The following is a 22,402-nucleotide window of genomic DNA, read 5'->3' on the forward strand; positions in this document are numbered from 1 at the left end:
GTGTGTACTTCGTTTTTTTGGCGTTTATAGTCATTCCCATCTCAGCACTATTCATACTTAAGCTTTCTATACACGTTGCTATGATCACAGTGTCGTCTGCATATCGTATGTTGTTAATTAATTTTCCGTTAACGGTAACTACCGCTTTAATATTATTTAGCGTGTTTTGGAAAATTTCTTCAGAATATAATTTAAACAAAAGTGGCGATAAAACACATCCCAGTCTAACTCCTCTACAGATCTTCATTTCTTCTGAGTGTTGCCCATCAATTTGAACTATAGCATTTTACTGTCAATGCGCTTGTTCATAAGTATTGATATTAGTTTTTCATGTCTTACCTTATCGAAAGCTTTTTCGTAGTCAATAAAGCACAAGTGTAGATCAACGTTTACATCCCGATATTGCTGAATCAATATTTTGATGGCAAATAGTCCTTCTCGAGTACCCATTCCATTTCGGAACCCAAACTGCATCTCGCTAATATCCTTCTCTAGCCTTTCGTATATTCTCTTATGTGTTACTTTACGCAGTGTTCGATAATCAGAGTACTCTTTTGCTGCTTGTTTTTTAGGGATGGTTATAAATGCTGACTTCAGCCACTCTTGTGGAATTATTCCTGTATCATACACCGTGTTGAATAAATCTGCCAATACTTCCAAGTTATCCTCTTCCACCCTAGTTTTAACAGTTCTACGGGTATTTCATCTAACCCAACTGCCTTATTGTCTTTAGAGTTTTTGATAGCATATTTGATTTCATCTATCGTGATCTTTTGTCTCTCTAGAGGATTTAATTCTTGTATTTTCTGCATTTCACCTCTTTCATCTTGGAAAAGTTCTCTAACGTACTCCTCCCACCGTCTTAATTTCTCTGGTAAATCTATTAGTAGTACTCCTTTTTTTGTCTTTTATGTGTCCTTGCTGTCTATTTCCACCCATTCCAGTCACTTGTCTTATTTTTTTGTGCATATTTCTCATATCATATTTTGTTTCTAGTTCTTTTATCTCTGTACATTGTTTCATCAAATAGATTTCCTTAGCTGTTTTGATTTTTTCCTTAATTAATCGTTGTATTTCTTTATACTTCTGTAGATCTGTTCCTTTATATTTCCTTCTTTCTTCCATCGGTAATAGTATTTCTTCTGTCATCCACTGTTTTTTAGTCTCTGGCCTATGTTGTATCAAACTTTCTTGAGCTGGTTTCAGTAATGTGTTTTTTATATTATACCACTTTTTATTTACATCCATAATTTGTTTGTTGTCAGTTAGTGTTTTTTGCATATTAACATTCACATTATTATTGAAGTGTGTAAAAGATTTTAATTCCTAGCTGAGCGCTTTCGACTTACCAAATCTTCTTTGAAGCTATGGTCAAATATTATGGCTTTGTAAGCCGAAAGCGCTGATCTGAGAATTAAAATCTTTTACACACTTCAAAAATACTATGGTTTTCATTTACATTTATATTGTTTCGCGCGAACTTTATTGGGAGGACCACAATTGGCGTATTTAGTAGGGCTAATGGATTTTCTAAGGACCTATCAGTCATATCGACGCAGAGCACAAGTTTATGTCTAAAATAAGTTGTACTAATCATCCTAAAAGTTTCAGTCGTAATGTCACAAAAGTAAAAAATGAATATGTAGAAAAAGAACATATTATTTATCGTGTCGGACTTAATAAACTTGGGTGAGCATACAAGTGATAGTGAAAGTCATTTTTCGATGATAAAATCGATGACGACTTAGGTTGCAATCCACTTTAGTAGATAGATAATATTAACTTTTTTTACCAATAACAAAATATTCATATACAATCTAAAAATGTATATAGCTCTTAATAAATGTGTATAGCAGATGCAATATTAATTTAATTAAGTCCTAGACTCCTAAATGATCTTTAATTGCCCTATTTTTCTCAGACACCTACAAGCTGTCTCAAGCTACTTTTACATTGTCATTAAAATATTGTAATATGCTAATTTGCTGATACTATGGGCATTAGTTTTAAATAATTAACAAATTAATTAACATTAGGATTTAGAATTAACCAGAAGTTTACCTATTTATTAGGTATATTAAATTTATAATTTTATATTTGATGTATAGTAACTATTTTAATCTTCTTTGATTAAATATCTCATTGTTTAAATTATATTTTGCAATTAAATTCTTATGTTATATTTAGCCCACTTCGCCTGGGCTATCATCCGGAACCATAAATGTGTCGGGCTTTTTGAGTTTTCACCTTAACCTTCCAGTGCATCGTCGCCAATGAGATCTATGCAACTATTTACAACGTCATAACTCTTTATAAAATCCATACCTCTAGGTTAAATTTAAACAATGCCACTATTATGTTAAAAAGTTCTCAATATTCTTGCTCATTCATATGAATTATGACGTCATGAATAAGGCAACCCATTTACCAATAATTTGCAAATATGTTTACAATGTCTAATAAAAAAACCTACATGGTTGAATACATTTTACCCCAACCTATTGCGATTTGCTACTGTTGCATATATTTTTAACATATTTAATTATGCATACTGTTTGCTGCAGTCACATTAAGACACACACTTCCAGTACATTTGTGATTGTTGTTCAGACATCCGTTCTACAATATCATTTTGATTAGTTGCTACGTGAAGTCCGATTGGAGAACACGTTTCCGGACCGGTAACTCACGTGAGAGTTTACGTTGCCATGAAGTGAATCTGCTTAAATTATAAACATCCTATAAAATTAGGAATAATAATGTAATTTAATATCAATTTAGAAATATTATGGAGCAGAAATGACAGAAAAATTAACAACATTAATTAACAAAATTATAAAACACAATAAAATACCGGAAGAATGGAGAACGAGCGAACTAATTTTATTATTCAAAAAAGGAGATAAAAAACAGCCAGAAAACTACAGAGGCATAAACTTGTTAAATACTACGCTAAAACTTACAACTAAAATTTTACAAGTGCTAATAAATCAGAGGATAAGTATAGCAGATGAACAACAGGGTTTTCGTAGTGGAAGATTTCGTAGTGGACCAGCATTTATGTGTCTGATTGACCTAAAGAAAGCGTTTGACAGAGTAAGACTCAAAGATGTAATCCATCTTCTGTATAATAGAGAAGTCCCTAAATATAAAAAAAAATAAAATTATAAAAACTATCGAAAACGTCTACCAAAACAACAAAATGGAAATCAGAATAGATGAACAACTTACAGAACCTATAGAAATAGGCAGTGGAATAAAACAAGGGGATTACTTAAGCCCCATGCTCTTCAATTTGATCATGGATGAAATCATCAAAAGCGTTAACAAAGGAAGAGTATACAGAATGGGAAACAAAGAAATACAAACACTCTGTTACGCAGACGACGCAATAATATCGACAGCCCAAGATGAAGATAGTCTGCAAAGGCTGGTCCACAGATTTAACATAAGAGCAAAAAAATTTAATATGAAATAAAATACCTGGGAATTACACTGTCTAGCTATGGAGACCTGGAGAAAGAAGTGAGAGATCAAGTACAAAAAGCAAATAGATTTGCAGGATGCCTTAATGATACTATATGGCGAAACAGACACATTAACACTGAGATGAAGTCAAGAATTTATAAAGCCGGTGTAAGACAAATAATGACATATGCCTCAGAAACAAGACCCCACATAGCAACAAGACAATGCAACGGCTACTGGAAACGGCAGAGATGAGCGTACTGAGAAGAATTACAGGAAATACGCTGAGAGATCGAAAGAGAAGTGAAGGCATTAGAAGAAAATGTAACGTACAGTGTATAAATCAATGGACACAAAATAGAAAAAAAGAATGGAATAACCACGTAAGCATGGAGGAATGGAGGAGACCCGTGTCGTCAAAATAGCAAGAAATAAGTCACCAATCGGCAGAAGCAGTATCGGAGGACCGCGCAAAAAGAGGAGTGGCAACCTTCCATAGAGGTATTAATCCGAGAATATCAATTTAATAACATTTAAAGTGTTTTCACTCATGTATTTAGTAGCTTTAAACATGTATACCCTTGTAAATATTAAACCAAATTTGCTTTTTACCTTGGTCAAAATTTAACCCTTCACGTTTTTTTTTAATTAAAGTGGTTATACTTATTTTAGGTGGCAGCATTGAAGATATAATATTTTTTCCGAAAATTGTGGCTTATTCTTATTAAAATAGTAATTACTTTAAGATGCCACAAGAAAATAGCTTCAGAACAGAAAGGTTTTTTTAATAAATATAAATCCTTTTATAAAGGATTTTTTTCTACGAAAATATTTTACAGACTCCGGCAGCATCAGAGCCCCATGAAGAAGACGTGGAAGAAGATATGTCTCTCGTTTATAATAAATAAACTTTCTTTTAAAATATGTTGTTTTAAAATAAAATATGTTCTTATTAAAATCACCAGTGTCCTTGAACAAATTTTGAAAAGGTCTCATCTAGGAAAACTGGAACAGCTATTTTCCTCGAATCCGTTAAAATACAGAATATCATTTCCGTATGTTACGATGAAGCTCAAAGGGTAGCAGCTATACAAAATTCACTGTATTCGGATTCCACACAATTTGAGAGGAAATAACTTTATTGTGTCTCCTGAAAACTTTTAAAAATCCGACTTGAGCCCTTTTCGAAATTTGCAATTTAAATACATTCAGGTGTAAAAAATCCAATGCATTATATGAGCCTTTGAAAGCCAGAGTGGTACAAGTAACTTCAAGTAAATTGTGAGATACAAAGCCTTAAAGTTTAGACGCAACTAAAAAATCTTGAAACCTTTTAATTTTTATTTTTGTTATTTGTAATTTGTGACAGGTCACTTTGCCTCTCAACAATAATAAAAATAGTTACAGCTTCCTCTCGCAAGGGTCCAATTTTTTAATGGACAGGTCTTCCAAGATATTCCTAAAATACTACTGTTGAAAGGTTGGTATGGACTGGGGTACATCCACCATATCCTTTTTTATTGGCGTTAATTTTAAGTGGAGCAGAGTACAGTGGTGTAAGTTCCATATTTTTCATTAGTTTGAGGGCACCTTTTTTATTATTTTGTGGAAAACTGTTGATTGTTTCAAAACTGAAGTCTTGATTCAAAGAGCTCTTATAAAATATTTTGTACAGTTGATTTTTCTCAGAATGCAGCCACTGGATGTTCAACCAAGATACCGTACAATGATTTTTATTTTTCTTACGGCGAGTGACGAAATTTTCCACCAATGCTGTGGAGAGAATATCTTCCTTTTTTATTACGTACACTGAAAGAGGATTTTTTTGTCCTACATTTTTGTAGTAATTTGAATGGCCCTACGGCCTACACCATAAACTTATGACCTATTACTTCAATATCTGTATCTGCCATTAGTTTTAACCAAAACAAACGTGTAAGCAATAATATGATTTTCTGCATTTGCATTTGTCATAATACGGTTTCGTATGCATGATCCGATTTCTTGTAATCCCCTCATACAAAAAGACTTTTCTTATTCGTCCAAATCGTGTATGCCTAAATTGTATACGTACCTGTTTCTTTTATAATATGCAATGGCAAAGTTGATGAAGGAAAAGGCGAAGCCTTTTCTATTCTGCAATAAACAAATGCATTTTTTGCAGAAAAATTGCTCATTTCCGAAAGTATTTCAAATATTGTTTTTCTCTCCTTTTCATCAATTCGGTTAACATTTTTTTCTGCAATTACAATTTGTATTAGAAAATGTTTTTGGGGCACCTTTATGCTAGATGTACTGTGATATCCACGTTCTGTATTCCTCTTTCTCTTACGAATTACCTTGATATATTTTTCTGGTTCTCTAAATCGCTTTTTTTTTCAACGCGTTTCCTTTTATTACCACTTTCATGCTGACTTTGCGAACCTGATGCCTCATCAGATAAAATATTTTGATTCTCCTCTAAAATAATTTAGAGGATGTATTTTGTTAAATGTAAACAATAACTATTTGTACCTGAAAATATTGATGATTTCGAATTCTCCAATCTGCCCGATTTTAAACACGCTATTAAAATATGTTAAATGCTATAGTGGTATATATCACGCGTCTACTGACTTGTACCACTTGGGCAAAAATGGAATTTTGACACTTGTACCACTCTGGCTTTCAACGGCTCATAATATATTCTTTATTTATTGTGTCTTTAAAAATTGAAACGACTTGTTAAATGGTATATATAATTTAGCGAAGCCCTTGTAAGTATAAATACAATTTTATTAATAATTTATATACAATATTTTGACAATTCTTACGGCATTTCTTATATACAATATGAATTTGTGTATTCAGAAAGTGACGTCTGGTAGGCAAAAAGTGTTTCTCTGCTGTCGGTTTCAACAAACGCACCCATTTTGGGTGTGCTTGTTGAAACACTCCTAAATCACAAAAACACACCCCAAAAAGTTGGTGTTCAAAAGTGTTATATTTTATTGTAATGTCACAAAATGGTTTTAACTTAGATTTACGCTGCAAGGAAAGTGAATTTATTTCAAGACGGACATAATTGATATAAGGCTGAGACGCTAGGTGTTAGTCATTGTTCGGTTGAACGAGACATTCGAAGACTTAAAAAGCGGTAACTATACTAGGAAACACTTGCACGCGAAAATGTAGAATGTCAAAACATTTTTAACATTTAACATTAACAACATAAAAAGTTGTACAGTTTTTAGACAAATCAATAAAGGTCCTTTATCATCAAAAACACCAGCTCTATGTTTTAGATGTATATTAGTAGTTTCTAATTTTGTTTTTATGGATGATAACGCAAGTCAAAACCGTGCTGGAATCGTCAATGAATATTTAGAAGATGTCAGCACTGTCAGAATTATAAATCCAGTTTAAAATCCCGATCTCAAGCTAATCGAACGTCTATAGAACAGACTGGAACACGGATTCCCACACAGATACCAATTTGCTAACAACTTGGCTAAACTGATCGCGTCTTTTTAGGTAACAGAGCACGAATTTTAAATATTTTTTTATATTGTTTTATATTATTCATTTGATTTTTTCTTATTTTTAAATAATGCCACAGGGTTCATAAATAGAGAGGAAAGTAACGAACACATCAAAAAGAAAAACCCCAAGGTTTAGAGATGAAGTGAATACAAAATGTGAAGAAAAGAAGAAAGCCTTTTTACAATACACTACACAGCAGGCATACAACCACTATAAAAGAATCAGAAATGAAACGAATAGTTTAATCGGACAAATAAAAAGGGAACACTGGCAGAGCTTCTCAAAATAGATGGAACACAACTTGTACGGAACGCAAAAAGGAATAAGGAGAATGATCAGAGGACAAAGAAAAGATATGAAAGAACTAATAAAAACGAAACACATTCAGATGGAAACATGGGCAGACTACTTTCGATCCCTATTTGCTAAAGGTGACAAGAATGTACCTTCAACACCAGAAGTAACGACAAACGAAGAAATAAACATTCAAGAGGGAGAGGTAAAGAAAGCATTACAAAGAAACTCCTAAGTAAAGAGGACCAAATCTGGTCAAACAATTATTAAAACAAATTCAAAAAGTAATAGAACAAAACAGTATAGCACAAGAATGGAGATCAAGCAGCCTAATACTTCTCTTCAAAAAGGGGGACAAATCGGACCCGGGGAACTACAGAGGAATTCATGTATTAAACACAACACTAAAATTAAAAACCAAAGAGAAACAAGGTTTTAGGTCGAAAAGATCATTCACCACCGCTATATTTATAATGAGCCAAATGTAAGAGAAATCATTAGAATATAACAAACCGGCATATTTACGTTTTGTGGACCTTAAAAAGGCATTTGATAGGGTTAAAGGACGTTATACACTTATTATACGCAAAAGACGTGACCTCTAGGAATAATCAAAACGATCGAAAATATCTACCAGAACACAATAAAAGTAAAAAACGAACTAACTGACCCAATTGAAGCTGGCAATGAGTTAAGACAGGGGAATTCCCCGAGTCCTCTATTGTTCAACCTGATCATAGATGAAATAATAAGAAAAGTAAGAACTAAAAAAAGTTACCAAATGGGAGGAAAACAACCTAAAATAATCTGCTATGTAGACGACGCAATACTAACCTCTCAAAGTGAAGATAATTTACAAGATATGCAGCACATATTTCCACAAAAAATACAAAATGCATGGTTATAACAGCATATCTACAAAGATGTAAATTAGAGCTGAAGGGTCAAATAATAGAACAAGTGATGGAGTTAAAAAACCTATCATACTACGGAAGCATACGCTAGCTACGGAAAGTTCGAAACAGAAGTGGAAGATCAAGTGCCTAGAACAAACAGAGCCGCAGGTTGCCTGAATGAAACAATATGGAGAAATAAAAATATCAGGAAAGCAATGAAAGGCATAATTTACAAAACAGTCATCAGACCAATAATAACATACGCGGCAGAAATACAACCCTACACAGAGATAACAAAAAGAATGCTAAAAACAACAGGGATGAAAACCCTAAGAAAAATCGATGGTAAGACACTAAGAGACAGAGCTAGAAGTACAGATATACGATGGAGATGCAAGGTGGAGAACATCAAGGACTGGGTAAGAAATAGAATGGTAGAATGGAACGATCATAATAAGCCGAATGACAATACAGTACAAATACAGTAGTGAAAACGGCTAGAGACGGTTCTACAATAGAAAATATTCGCGGTCTTTCCACTCCAGTCCAGTGGAAAGACCGCGAAAACGATGGAACGACAACTTACTGGAGGCACATTGAAACTCTATTTCTTATTTGTCCTCTATTAAATTTGTAGTCAACAGAAAAATATAAATTTATTGATTTGTTTTTCCTCAAAAAAATATAAATAGAACTACTGTTTTAATCCAGTATGTATATATGTTTTTAATTGCGAGTGTTTTTTTTAAGAGTTTACAAATTCTAAATGCTTCTAAATAAATAACTTTCAAAAAATGAAAATCCTAAGCATATAATATATTTCTATCTTTTCCTAGAATTTCCAAATTTTAAATTAGTTGCCCTAAGCTGAAATATAAAAAAAAAATACATAGAAGAATAATTTCTGTTCACGGGCAATAACACCATTCATAGATCCAAAAAATAATTAAACTTACTGGATAAGTCTCAATCGGTCTGGTCTCCATATGCAGATCCCACACTTTAACAGAAAGATAGTCCCTAGAAATCATGTACCTCCCGTTATTTGACAACTTCACATCTGAGATACTAGAAATAATTTCTGAAAAGAAACTCCTATTAGTCGGATCTTCCGGTTCTTCGAATAACTTTGAATGTCTATCACAGAGAGCAGCAGCTCTCATATCACATAACCTAATTGTTCCTTTACTGCTACTATAAACGAACAAATTACATTCTGTAGGATGGAACTCTGCCGCTGTTATGACCTCGGTAAGTTCCTCCATATTTGTTGGTTTAATATCGACGATGTTAAAACTTTGATCGGTTATTTCCAGATGCCACAGATTTATCCTCAGGTCGTCTGCTGATAGGTATGTCTCCTGATCCGAGTTGACAGAAATTGAATTTATGTGGTAGGTGTGTGCGTTTGCAAATATACGTCGTGGTGACGCTTCAACCATTAACTCCATCGGTTTTATTACTGGAACTCTTAAAGAACTAACGCTAGTAGGATCAACAAGGCTACCGTTTTCTGATTTGGTGTTGTACCTGCAAAATAAGTTATACTTTACAATTTTAACAGCAACAAATATTGCTAATTTATTAGAATTAAACTGATCAGCAATTATAAAGACAAAAAAATCATGGGAAAAAATGTACAATTGTCGACACTTCTTTTTATCCATTTTCTATGTTTTGTTTTATTATATTATGTTGTCTTCTAAATTCCTTGCTGCCATTGATTCATCAGCATCGACGCGCCAAGTCGTCAGATGTCTCCTCTTTTTTCCTAGTGAATCCATTCTAAAAGTGATTGTATACCTCAGTAAAAACATGTAATGCAAACCGGGCAATTCTGAATTTTAATAATGCACATTGGCGCACACAATTCTTTAGAAATTAGAAATGTTAGATTAGAAATGTTCTAAAATTGCTTGCAATAATTCATTAAATTGGAAGCTCCGTGGTTTGTGTTCATTATATTCTATGATTATTTTAACATACATATTTAACATATCTAACATATATTATTATGATTTATATCTACGCATTAGATCGCAGGTGCCAAACACTTTTTACGCCACAATTAAAATATTATTGTAGCACCATTAATTAAAGACGAAAAGCCAGTTTTTATCGATATATGGCCTCTTTTTCATTATGCTTCAAAATTTTGTGTACCAACAAGTATATATTATAAATGAAATTGCATGTGTTTCCTAGGTCAAAAGATATTAATTGAATATTACTTTCAGTTGTTGTTCGGTCATAATGTATACAATATATACATCATTTTTCATAAAAAGTCAACATCAAAAGTTATTTAGTGTTGAGATCTGGACCTCTGGGTGGCCAAAAAATAAGGTCATCGAAGCCTTTGCCAATCCAGCGTCCAAGGTTCTGCAGGAAAATATATTCATTATTGTAATCCGATGAAGCGGTACATATTTTCACTGATTGAACTGGAAATATTTTTTGTTATTTAAAATGTTGGAAAAAATACTGGTCCTGTTAACCCTTTCGCTCATAGTGTATTCAATTGAATACATCAAATTCGAATACCTCTACGTACAAATTTAGCGGACATTTTCCTTTTATTCCTAATATATTCAATATCAGTAGGATTTAATTTTCCATATACGATATGTGTTGTCATCTATGGTTAAGTACACAAACTTAGAAAACAATTATTGAGAGAGGTTGCTATGGTGACTTCGCGATCTCATTACATCACTTCCTAAATTATCAACTGGACATAACCTATGAGAATATAACATGTACTGAATGTTGTGTATTGTTGAGAAAGGTTATCTTTATGCTAATATTCAGTTGGACAATTTAGGTAATTAACAGTAATACGATTATTAGTATCTGAAGTTGATGTATTCAATTGCATACAGTGTGAAATAATAGACAATTGATGTTATAATTTGTTGTATTCAATTGGACACAGTGTGAACGAAAAGGTGAAAAAATCATGGTAAGTAGAATCTATTTATTATTTTTTCTCAATAGGAGTAAGTATATTTTGTATTTTAGAGTACCAAACGTAATCTAAAGAAACCCTTGACAGCAGAAGAGCTATTGGAAGAAATGGAGAAGGGTCTTTCGGACATCGACTGTCTTAGTGACGAAGAGGAGAATACTGGATGGATGGATGATTTGAGTGATATTGAAGACCTTTTTGATCTGGAAAATGTTGAAGGTGTCGGTGAAGAAGAGCATCAAACTGAAGAACAGGACAAGACATATGAAAATATTGAGGAAGTTGATGCAGAGTCAGTTGTAAATATACCCCAGCCAAGTACATCAGGTGTCTGTATAGAACCAGCTAAATTTCAGAAGGTAATAAAACAGAAAACAAAATCAGAAAAACAAGAAACTATTCAAAAATTTATGGAAAATAATGAGCTGACACTGAAAAAAGACATTCAGTGGCGATCAGGGCTGGTTTACATTACACCGACAGTAAAATGGTACAAGAATACCAACAAAGATTTTATTGAATTAGAAAGCCCATTTTATTTTTTTAGTCAATACTTTTCGAACGATATTTTTGAACTTTTGACTGAAAAGACCAATTTATTTGCAGTACAGCAGGGAGTTAGATTTCATCCTACAAGTGTAGACGAGATGAAAACATTTGTTGGCATCCATATAATAATGGGTAATTTACACTATCCAAGCATAAAATGTTACTGGCAATCAAAGTTAGAGATACCTTTAATTGCTAATAGTATGCCTGTAAATAGATTTTATAAACTAAGACAAAATGTTCATATGGTTGACGTCACTAAAAACCCAGAAAATAGTGATAGGATGTGGAAAGTCAGACCTTTATATAATGCTATTAGACAAAGATGCTTATCACTTCCTTTGGAATCAGAATTATGTATCGATGAGCAGATGGTTCCATTCAAAGGTAGTCTTAACATAAAACAATATATTAAAAATAAACCCACAAAATGGGGCATCAAAATTTTTGCTTTGTGTGGCCGCAGTGGGTTGATGTATGACTTCATAATTTATCAAGGCTCATCAACAGAGTTCATACAAAATCACTCTGATATTTTTGGACTTACAGGTGCAGTGATCTCAACATTGGCTGAAAGAATTACTGTAGCAAATGTTCAATTACATTTTGATAATTATTTTTCTAATTACAATATTCTTCAATATTTGCGAAATAAACACATTTATGCATGCTGCACAGCTCGCGTTGATAGATTCCACAAACCACCATTTTCCAACGACCAAGTTAAACAGAGAGGCAGAGGAACTATTGAAGAACTGATAAGTAAAGATTGTGAAGTAATTTTAACAAAATGGTATGACAATAAAAGTGTTGTGTTGGCATCTAATTACATAGGTAAAGGGACACCAGGCACCTGCAGGCGATGGGATAAAATACAAAAAAAGTATATTGATGTCCCTAGACCAGAAGTCGTAAAGACTTATAATTCAGCTATGGGTGGTGTTGATAAATTAGATTTTTTGTTAACATTATATCGAACTTTTATACGGTCACGAAAATGGACACTTCGAATGTTTGCACACGGAATAGACCTTGCTTGTTGTAATGCATGGCTAGAATATAAAAGCAAAGCCACAGCACTTGGGATTCGAAAAAATGAAATTTTAGATTTATTGGCCTTTAGAGCTTACATAGCAGAAGCTCTAATAAAAGTTAACAAATGCAATAATAAAAGAAGAGGACGACCGCTATCAGAGCAAGATTCTGAAAATACTTCTTCGACACCCAAAAAGGCCAAGTCTGAAACCAGACCAATTCCAGATGTCAGATATGATAACACAGGACACTTACCTTCTGTTGACGGAAATTCATATGCATCAAGATGTAAAAATCCTGGTTGTAAAGGACAAAGTCGTATTATGTGTGTCAAATGTAACATTCACTTATGTTTACAAAAAAATAAAAACTGTTTTTTGGCATTTCATAATAAATAAATAAAAGTTTGTAATGAGTTTTTATAATAAGTACCAATTCTATATACAGAAATCACCATTTTATTTTATTTTACATATAAAAATTTAATTAATCAATTTTACCTGCAAGCCACAATGTAGGTATACATTTGGATACATACTATAACTCTTAATTGGGAAAGTAGAAAATTTTGTAAATTATATTAAAAATCTTTAAAAAAAATCATCTATTTTGTATCTTCAATTTTAGAATTTTTGTTTGTAAAACAAAAAGTCGTGAGCGAAAGGGAAGTTATTGTTCACAAATCCTGGCCAAACAGTATAAATGTCGGTGATGCGATTTCTATTATAGGTAGCAAGTCGAGCAAAATATGGTTAATGAAATTGACATTTTGGAGATTTTCCGTTAAAAATCAATCGCAAAATCCCATTCTTTTAGGCTAATTTTCATACATTAACTCTTGAAAGATTGGTAAGTGATAGAGATTAAGCTACTGTTCTCTGAAACTTCTCCAAACCATTATATGAAAAACATCTAATTAAGCAGCTACTACACTCGTACTGATTGAAGGCATTTCTTCAAATGTATCTAAAATTGTAATCTAAAATTTCCTTCTTCATTTGTATCCACTTTTGCACAACCACTATTACTTGCAAGGTGTGATCCCAATGCCTCGACAATCCTCTAATCTATTCTCTAATAATCAAATTAGCTCCAACGACAATCAATGGAAAGAAGTAATCGTATGTGTAGTGTATTGCGATTAGAATATTTCTCAATAACGCCTTGCAGTTACTGCAATATTCCTCCACTTATTGAGGATACTCTTTAATAGTGTCGTAGCAGCAAGTGTCCAAAAGCCGATAATGGAAATTTTTTAAGATTAATGAAAAAGAAGCCAAATCTCGACAAAAACTGGTTTTTCAAAAGAGTCAACAAAGAGTTTCAAAACATTATTTTAAACTAATAAGGACCAGATGGTACCAGAATAAGGATTGAATTATAAAGCACACAAAAATTTGGGGATATAGGGGATTACAATTTTCTCAATATTTGTATGGGGTACCTACACAGATTTCGTTTCTTTAAAGTCGTTCTTACCATACGAAATCCACGTGTCTGTTTTGATTACAATCAGTTCGCGAGATATTAGAAAAAACCAATGTTCATTTTTTAACTTCAAATGACTAACTTTTTTTTGTGTACATATTTGTACTAAGCTGTGAAGTTCAATCGAGCAATATTTGGCTCCAGAATATGTAATTTATAAATGTGTTTATGTTTAAAAACTATGAGACACTTAAAAAACAATGAATACAAAAAATGGCTTTTAAATGTAGAAATTCATCACATTGAATAGACTTCCAATTTTTTTAAAACCGTAAATATGTTTAATGTTAAGTTTTTTAACATTTATATAAATGTACATAATTTAAGATAAAACTAAGTGTTTTTTAAACTTTTTTGTTGAGCTGAAGGAAGTTCTAAGATAATTTTGTTTATCTGTACATATGTAATTATATAAAAGTGGGGATAGTAGTTAATTTAAATCTTATAAAAGAATGAACCAGTAAAAACGTTTTATGCCGCGCGTCCTGCTCTTTAAAAATATTAGATAAGGAGATTATACAGTGGGGATGTTTAGGTTGGAATAAATTCAATATTTTAAGGTGTGCATATTTATGTGGTAGCAGTATTTATGTGGCCTCGTTGAACTGTTCCCAGCATACGAATACCATTACTTTGGACGAGATAACATAAAAAGAAAATATCTTTCACCAACTTTGAATATGTCGATCATGTATTGAGAGTATTAAAAAAATGCAAAGAAGAATTAAGAAAACCTCTCTCGCTGTTTATGTTTCGCAAAATGCTTAACACCAAGTTTAATTTGCTTTTCATGCACCACATAAAAATACTTGGAAAAAGTGAGACAGTCTTAATACTAAAATAAAATCATCTGAGGCTTCAGAAGAGCGTAAACAGAATGCAAAAGTTGAATTGGAATTACACCAAAGAAACGTAGAAGCAGTTAAAGAAAACAAACAGCAAAATATAATTAATTAAGCAAAAGAATCGCAGCAAAAAATATCAGTTTTAGTCTTTGATCTTCAGAAAACGCTTCCTACTCCTGAGTTAAGTACAGGTGTAGTTTATTATAAGAGACAACTGTGGACGTATACTTTGAGCATCCATGATGAAGTCACAGAAACAGGACACATGTGTATCTGGCCTGAAAATGTGGCATCCCGAGAGCTCAAGATATAGCTTCATGTTTAATAAACCATTTTGAGACTCACTTACCTAACTCAACCGTATAGCGATGCTTGCGGAGGCCAGAATAGTAATATAAAGGTGGCTTTAATGTAAAGAAATTCAAAAAGAAATTCAAATGTCTAAATCGTCACTCTTAGTTATAGAACAAAGATTTTTTGTATCTGGACATAGTTTTAATACATGCGATCAAGATTTTAGGTTGATTGAAAAGGAGAAAAAACATCATAATCGCATTTTTGATCCCGATGATTGGGTTTCCATAATTCAATCGGCAAAAAAAATCCAAAATTCCAGGTCAAAAGAATGAACTCACTAGAGTTTTTTAGTAACAAGTCCCTTGATAATAAGACAACAAAGAGAAAAGATACTATAACTGGCGAAAAAGTTGAATGGCTTAAAATCCATCAGAAAAGGCATCTTAAAAATGAACCAAAAAAAATTATGTAAAATATACAGCCCATAATATGTGTTTGTTTCTAAGTTAAATTAAGCAAGAAAACCAAAGGCCGCCCATCATCGCCTACTGTAACCTAGACGTTCTTTATCAAAATAAGAGAGCTATATATAACAAAAGAAGAAAAAGATTTACTGGACTTACTTCACAGATTTTCACAGCTTTTATTCTGGATTGAAAGATAGTTCCGAAGCATAAGATGAGGGCTTACAGGAAGTAATTATCCATAACAATTAAAAATAAGCACTAAAATATGTTTTTAGTTAATAAGTTGGTGATTTGTTTTCTGTTTATCTTAAATGTTGTTTTGAACAATTTACCTGTTCTAGTTTTCTTTAAGGCAAGTGTGCCTAAACATACCTAACACACAAATTACTCTAGAAATATATTTTGTTGTAATGGCAAATGTGTCTATACTTTTTGAACACAGCCATTAGAATAATAAAACTTCTTTTCCTTAAATGTTGTTTTAAACCATTAGCTTTTCCTTAAAAAATAATAAAATATTACACTTTTTTTTATCATAAAAATAAAATATTACAATTTTTTTATCATAAAAATTGTATTTTTTATTTAAAGTTAACTTTGTCATGATTTATCACAAAAACTCTACTTTATGACTTAGTCACCTTTGCCTCTGAGCCACTCAAATGTAAAGTTCAGAATCCTTGAATTTCCAACATAACATAAGAATAACAATGAAGTTTTTGAAATAATCTACAGTTTATTCATGTTGTTATCAACTTTATTGCCATTTATGTAAAGAATATTATCACACTCATTTTACCTCATTAATAAATCTATCAGATGTTAGAAACTATTTAGGCAAATATTTTAAAAGTTCAAAATAAATGTAATAAATCATTATTGCACTAGAGGTATAAAACTAAGCATAAAAAAATAAAGTAAATAAACAAACTGAAAGTGTTGTGAGATATCCCATCGCCATCGAATTTAATAATTATCATAGAAGCTTTTTATACCAACAAAAATAGACAATATAAACAAAATATTAACATCAAGCTAGAAAACAGACTAAAATTTGAAAACATAAAAAAGGAGTGGGAAGAGTGCAGAAACGTCATAAAAGAAGCAGCTAAATAAGTATTAGGCAAGAAGGTAAACAAAGAAGAACAAAAACAATTGATCGGTTCGACGAAGAATGTCAGATTAAAACAGAAAGAAAATTAGAGCATGTTTAATGATGCAACATGGGCACAGAACCCGACAAGTAAAGGAGGAATATAAACAACTGCGTAAAAAAGAAATGAAAATCCACAGAAGAAAGAAGAGAGAAAATATGAAACCAGAAAAACCAGAAACTGAACAAAAGCAGAAATGAATTCAAACCGAGAACAACGATGTGTAGAGATAAGGAGGGTAATATATTGACAGAACAGCAAGAAATACTAAGAAGATGGACAGAACATTTTAAGGAAAAGCTTAAGTAAGGAAAAATAGGATTGGGGCGAATCCTGATATACCTTTAGATCAAGCAGACATCTGAGAAAAGAGTCCAACAACAATAGCCGAGATCAGAACAGAAGTAGTCAAATTAAAGAACAATAAATCATCGGAGCTACTGCTGAAGTAAGGAGAAGACGCATTACTAAAAACAATACATAGCCTGATAATTAAGATATGGTTGAATAAACAGTTGCCAGCGGAGTGGAATAGGGATATTATTGTACCATTACATAAAAAAGGAGGCCAATTAGAATGTGAAAACTACCGTGGAACCACGCTGGTAAAGGCAGCATACAAAATAATATCCAACGTCATTGATGAAGACCACACACTGAAAAAATAGTTGGCAAATACCAATGTGGCTGCTGCAGACAGAAGTCAACAATAGACCTGATATTTGTTTTACAACAGATCCTCGAAAAAACAAGTGAGTATAAAATCGACACGCGTCATATCTTTATAGACTTCGAAAGGGCATATGACAATATAAACCGAGAATTCTTAATACACGCAATGAAAGAATCTAGTATATCAACACAACTAATAGTATTAATAAAAGAAACCCTAAAAGTAGAAAGTCAAATCCAGATACAAATCGAATTAACTAAAACAATAGATGTGAAAAATGGGACTACGCCATGCATCTTGTTCAATATCATGCTCGAGAGAATAAGAGATGCAACACTCAATACTCGAGGAACAATAATCAATAAGTGTGCAAGTACTAGCGTTTGCAGATGATATTAACATAATCGCAAGGTCGAGAAGAGAAATGATAGAAGCATTAAATCAAATAGAACAAGCTACACCAAATAGTGGCTTTAAAATCAATCAGGCCAAAACAAAATGGAAGATGGCGAAATACCATCCAAAATAAGCAAATAAGTACCAGTATATATTTCATTATTTGATCATGTTTGTAATATTTCATCTTTGTAATATCTCAATTGGCAAGAATAAAATCGGCCGAATTTCTGTACCTGTCTCAATCATGAGCTACCCATTAGAAATAAATCAATATAAAACCTTTTTTAGAAAATAATGTTCCCAGTTTGTTTATTATTTATAGATTTTTCATTACGTTAACCTGGACATACAGCCTTATACTCAATTGTAATTAATAACTTCAGGTCTTCAATTTTAAAAATTGGTAATATTTTATAGTTGCGGTAAGTAAAAATATACATAGTACAACGCTCAGATTTGTAGGTTTTGACATTTCTGCTTAAGACATAGTGCGGCGGATGGTTGTTTTGGTGAATAAATATGTAATTAAAAATATTTATTTTTTTCTTAGCATGTCATAAGCATGACATATCGTAAGTGCTAAAATTAATTTTGACCATTTTTTATTTATATTTCACCTTACAGGGATCCTCCCTTTTACCAATTTGCTCTAAAAAGTAAATTCGCCAAAATTTCTTTTATATTTAGTAATCTATTCTATTCTGCGTTTCGCGGTGACTTTGCAGTAGGAGCAGCATATATGGCTATGGCTATGTATATCTTACGGAACCTTGGAGCTCAGTGTTGCCGGTTTTAAGTAGGCGGAAATACTTGAAGTCCGTCTAAATAGAATATTAGAATAAAATAATTTAAATTATATTTAACTTAATATAATTTGGTTTTGGCGAATTAACGTTATTGTTAAGATGTATAACATAGATAATATGTTCGTAATTATATACATGCATACAGATTTACAATTCTACCTTATTTTCTATAATTAGGTCCACAATGAATTATTTTTCGTGGGTACCGGTATAAATTTTTTATTGTTCTTACGCTGACTTTACATTGTAATAATTGACTATTGAATCTATTTTAAACTTAAATTTAACTTAAATTTAAAACTGCTGATAAGTTAAATGAGAAACGAAAGGTATAACGCCAACGAACGCTGATGTTTACTTCTCTAGAAAAGAAAAAGATCAATTGCTTAAAATATATGTCCTGTAACACTGTTCTTCATGAGAGTCTGTACTTCAAAGTGACCGCGAAAGGCAGTATAGATATATACTCAGTGACATTAGAAGTGTTACACCCAGAAGGAATAATTTCTTGAACTTAATTTTTTGGCAACATGGTAGATTTACATCAAGAATGAAACGATAACGTTGTCAAGAATTTTTATTAACAAGTAATCAAAAAAAAAAAAGTGTTTGGCGGCCCCGTAGCTGAATACACTCCTGTATACGTCTAGGCATTGACAAAATGAGATGTTCGATGTCTGCTTGTGGCACGTCGTTTCAAGCAACTTAAAACTTCACGTATTACCTGTGCCAGAGTCTGTGCAGGATGGTGCAAAGTGGATAGTCTCCTTCCCATCATATCCCATACATGTTCGATAGGATTTAAATCCGGAACACAGGGCGGCCGTGGCAACACATTAACGCCAGCTTCTTGAAAAAAGTCCATAGTTTTATAAGCAATATGGGGACGCACGTTGTCTTGCTGAAAAAGACGTCTCGACGGCCGTCGAGATAAGGCAGTAAACTGGTTTGTAAGATGTCTTCAACATAACGCGCAGCTGTGATATTGTCTCGAATAAACACAAATGGTGATCGGTTACCATAGGCAATAGCCCCCCAAACTATTACTCCAACTGTCCTGTATACTTGCCTCTCAACAGCAAACCCGATATCTCGTCGTTCTCCACGGCGGCGTCTTACCATCCTACGACCATTATGCATTCCTAAACAGAATCATGACTCATCGCTGAATGCTACATTACGCCATTCTGCTACCCAATGCTGCCGTTCTCTGCACCAATTCAAACGTTGATGACCGTGGTCCGCAGTCTAAGGAAGCACTAGTCATGGGCGGAATGAAACCAGTCCAAAAGCTCGAATGCGACGGTATAGTGTACGCATACTAACAGGTCTACCTACTACTCCAAACCATTGGTCAGCAATTTGACGCGCAGTAGCAAAACGGTCTCGCAGAGCCAGTAAACTAAAGCGCCTATCTTGACGCTCTGTGGTACGCCTTGGTTGAGCAGTTGATCTTCTTCGTGTTCCTCTACCTTAGTATGTCCACACACGACAGACACGCATAACCGTCATTGCCGTACAATTAACACGACGGCCAATTTCGCGATACGACAAACCCATATCTTTATACGCAATAATTCTACCCCTGTCAAAATTGCTAAAATGGTGGTAATTATGGTGTATTCGAATTCGAGGCATTTTCTTACACTGAATACTACTAGACTGAGGAACAATAACTAAAAATTTCTATACGAACCGGTTTTCACAAGTCGGCCTCTTCACAAAAAAATTTAGAAGATAAAACTTTATTTTTACAAAAAGTAGAAGAGATAAACCTTACAAAGATAACTACTTTACAAAAAGTAGAAGAGAATAAGATAAATAATATTGGTATTGTTATCATAGCATGTTTTAAATATAGTCATTCTGTTGCCAAAAAATTAAGTTCAAGAAATTACTCCTTCTGGGTGTAACACTTCTAATGTCACTGAGTATATATTACGTATATTGACTATTCTTTGACTTTCCCTAACTGCTTGACGTTTATTAATTGCTTAAATTTAAAGCCCATTTTTTATCCAATTTTGAAGAGATTTCTCACAGCAGTTTACATTATTATATAATTTATACTTATTAATTTAATTTATTAATATATAATATATTATATTATTACAGGTATTTCATTGCTGTTGTATCAATTATATATTGTGGTTTGCAATAGTTTTATAAGTGAAGCATTTATAGGTCTTGAAAATTTGTAGTCACATCGCTTCTTGCGATGATAGGGTTCCTTTTTAACTATTTTGTATACAGTTGAAAGTGGAATTGCGGTTAAATCAGTTGCTTGTACCATTAATTTTTCATCGAAGCAAAATTTCTTATGTAGATTTGTGTACACATTAAAACATACTTGAGGTGTTTCAGCATTCAAATGCATTCGAATCTTCTTTACCGATACTTTTTTTTTAGAAATACATTCACACCGGCACTGGCACTTTCTGCAAATCCAGAGATATCGTACGCAATATTTGCAACCACATTGACTCACGGACGTCACAGCACTATTCAAAATAATTAAATTACAGCAAACAACACTCTACATTGTATTAACGAACTGCTACATCACTATTCAAAATAATTAAATTTCAACAAGCAACACCCTACATTCTACTAATGAACTGCTACCCAACGAAAATACTTCGCACAGGCATCCGATCGGTTGTAAAAAAGAAGGGAAGCGTTCTAGAATATATGTTACGGCGACTATACCTATTTTGGCATCCTGAACCAAGATTTAGATACTGTTCAATTATAATAAATCAATAAATGCTGATAAGTAGTCAGAACATTAACTTACTGTGTGAAACCCAGTGGGTCGCGGTTAGGTCAGGTGTTATAAAAAAAAAGATCATATTCATCGGATCGGTATTCGGCCGATAATGTAGGTATAGCGCCGCAATCTCTCGAATATAATAAACGACTCTGTAAAGACAAAGCCGACTTTACTTATAACTAATAACCAGATATTTACTCTCAAAACTCATACTACGCAAAATGATTATTCCCCTAGGAACCTTGATCACCATCATCATCGGCTCTACAACTCTAGGTTAGTCTTGGTCGCTTTTAGTATTTTCCTCCACTGCCGGTCTTGTGCAGTTATCTCCAATTGTTGCATTATCCTATCTTTTTTTGAACGACCAACTGACTACCATCGGGACTTTCCCAAAATGCTGTATTGAAAGTCTTTCATTACTCAATCTTGGTACATGCCCCGCTCAGCTTATTCAGTTTGACTTGATGTAGCATACTATGTTTTATTTCCATAGAGTGCCTGGAGTTCCTGATTATGTCTTCTTCTCCATTCCCCTGTTGTCTCCTCTCTACAAAGCTCAAAGATAGTGCGTAATATCTTTCGTTCCAATACCAGTAATTTTGTTGCTTCACGGTGGTTCAGCGTCAATGTCTTGCTTCCGTACGTTTTTGTGGTAGGAATTATGGTTTTATATACTCTTATTTTTGCTGATTTAAGCAGCGTCGCTAGGTAATAATATGCCCTATTCCCTGAAATGACCCTAGTTTCCACGTCCTTTTCATAGTT

At 33.0% G+C, this 22,402-nt stretch overlaps 1 protein-coding gene across 2 annotated transcripts in view; it reads right to left on the bottom strand.

Moving 5' to 3' along the window:
- tws (protein phosphatase 2 regulatory subunit tws) overlaps positions 1-22,402 on the bottom strand; it is a 39,775-nt gene that overhangs the window by 6,326 nt on the left and 11,047 nt on the right. For both annotated transcript variants that reach the window (XM_072526407.1, XM_072526408.1), the window contains exon 3: positions 9,137-9,710. In XM_072526407.1, the coding sequence (XP_072382508.1) occupies positions 9,137-9,710 (574 nt within the window). The remainder of the gene's footprint in view (positions 1-9,136; positions 9,711-22,402) is intronic.

This window comes from Diabrotica undecimpunctata, chromosome 3 (genome assembly GCF_040954645.1).
Source record: "Diabrotica undecimpunctata isolate CICGRU chromosome 3, icDiaUnde3, whole genome shotgun sequence".
In the NCBI taxonomy this organism is placed as follows: Eukaryota; Metazoa; Arthropoda; class Insecta; order Coleoptera; family Chrysomelidae; genus Diabrotica; species Diabrotica undecimpunctata.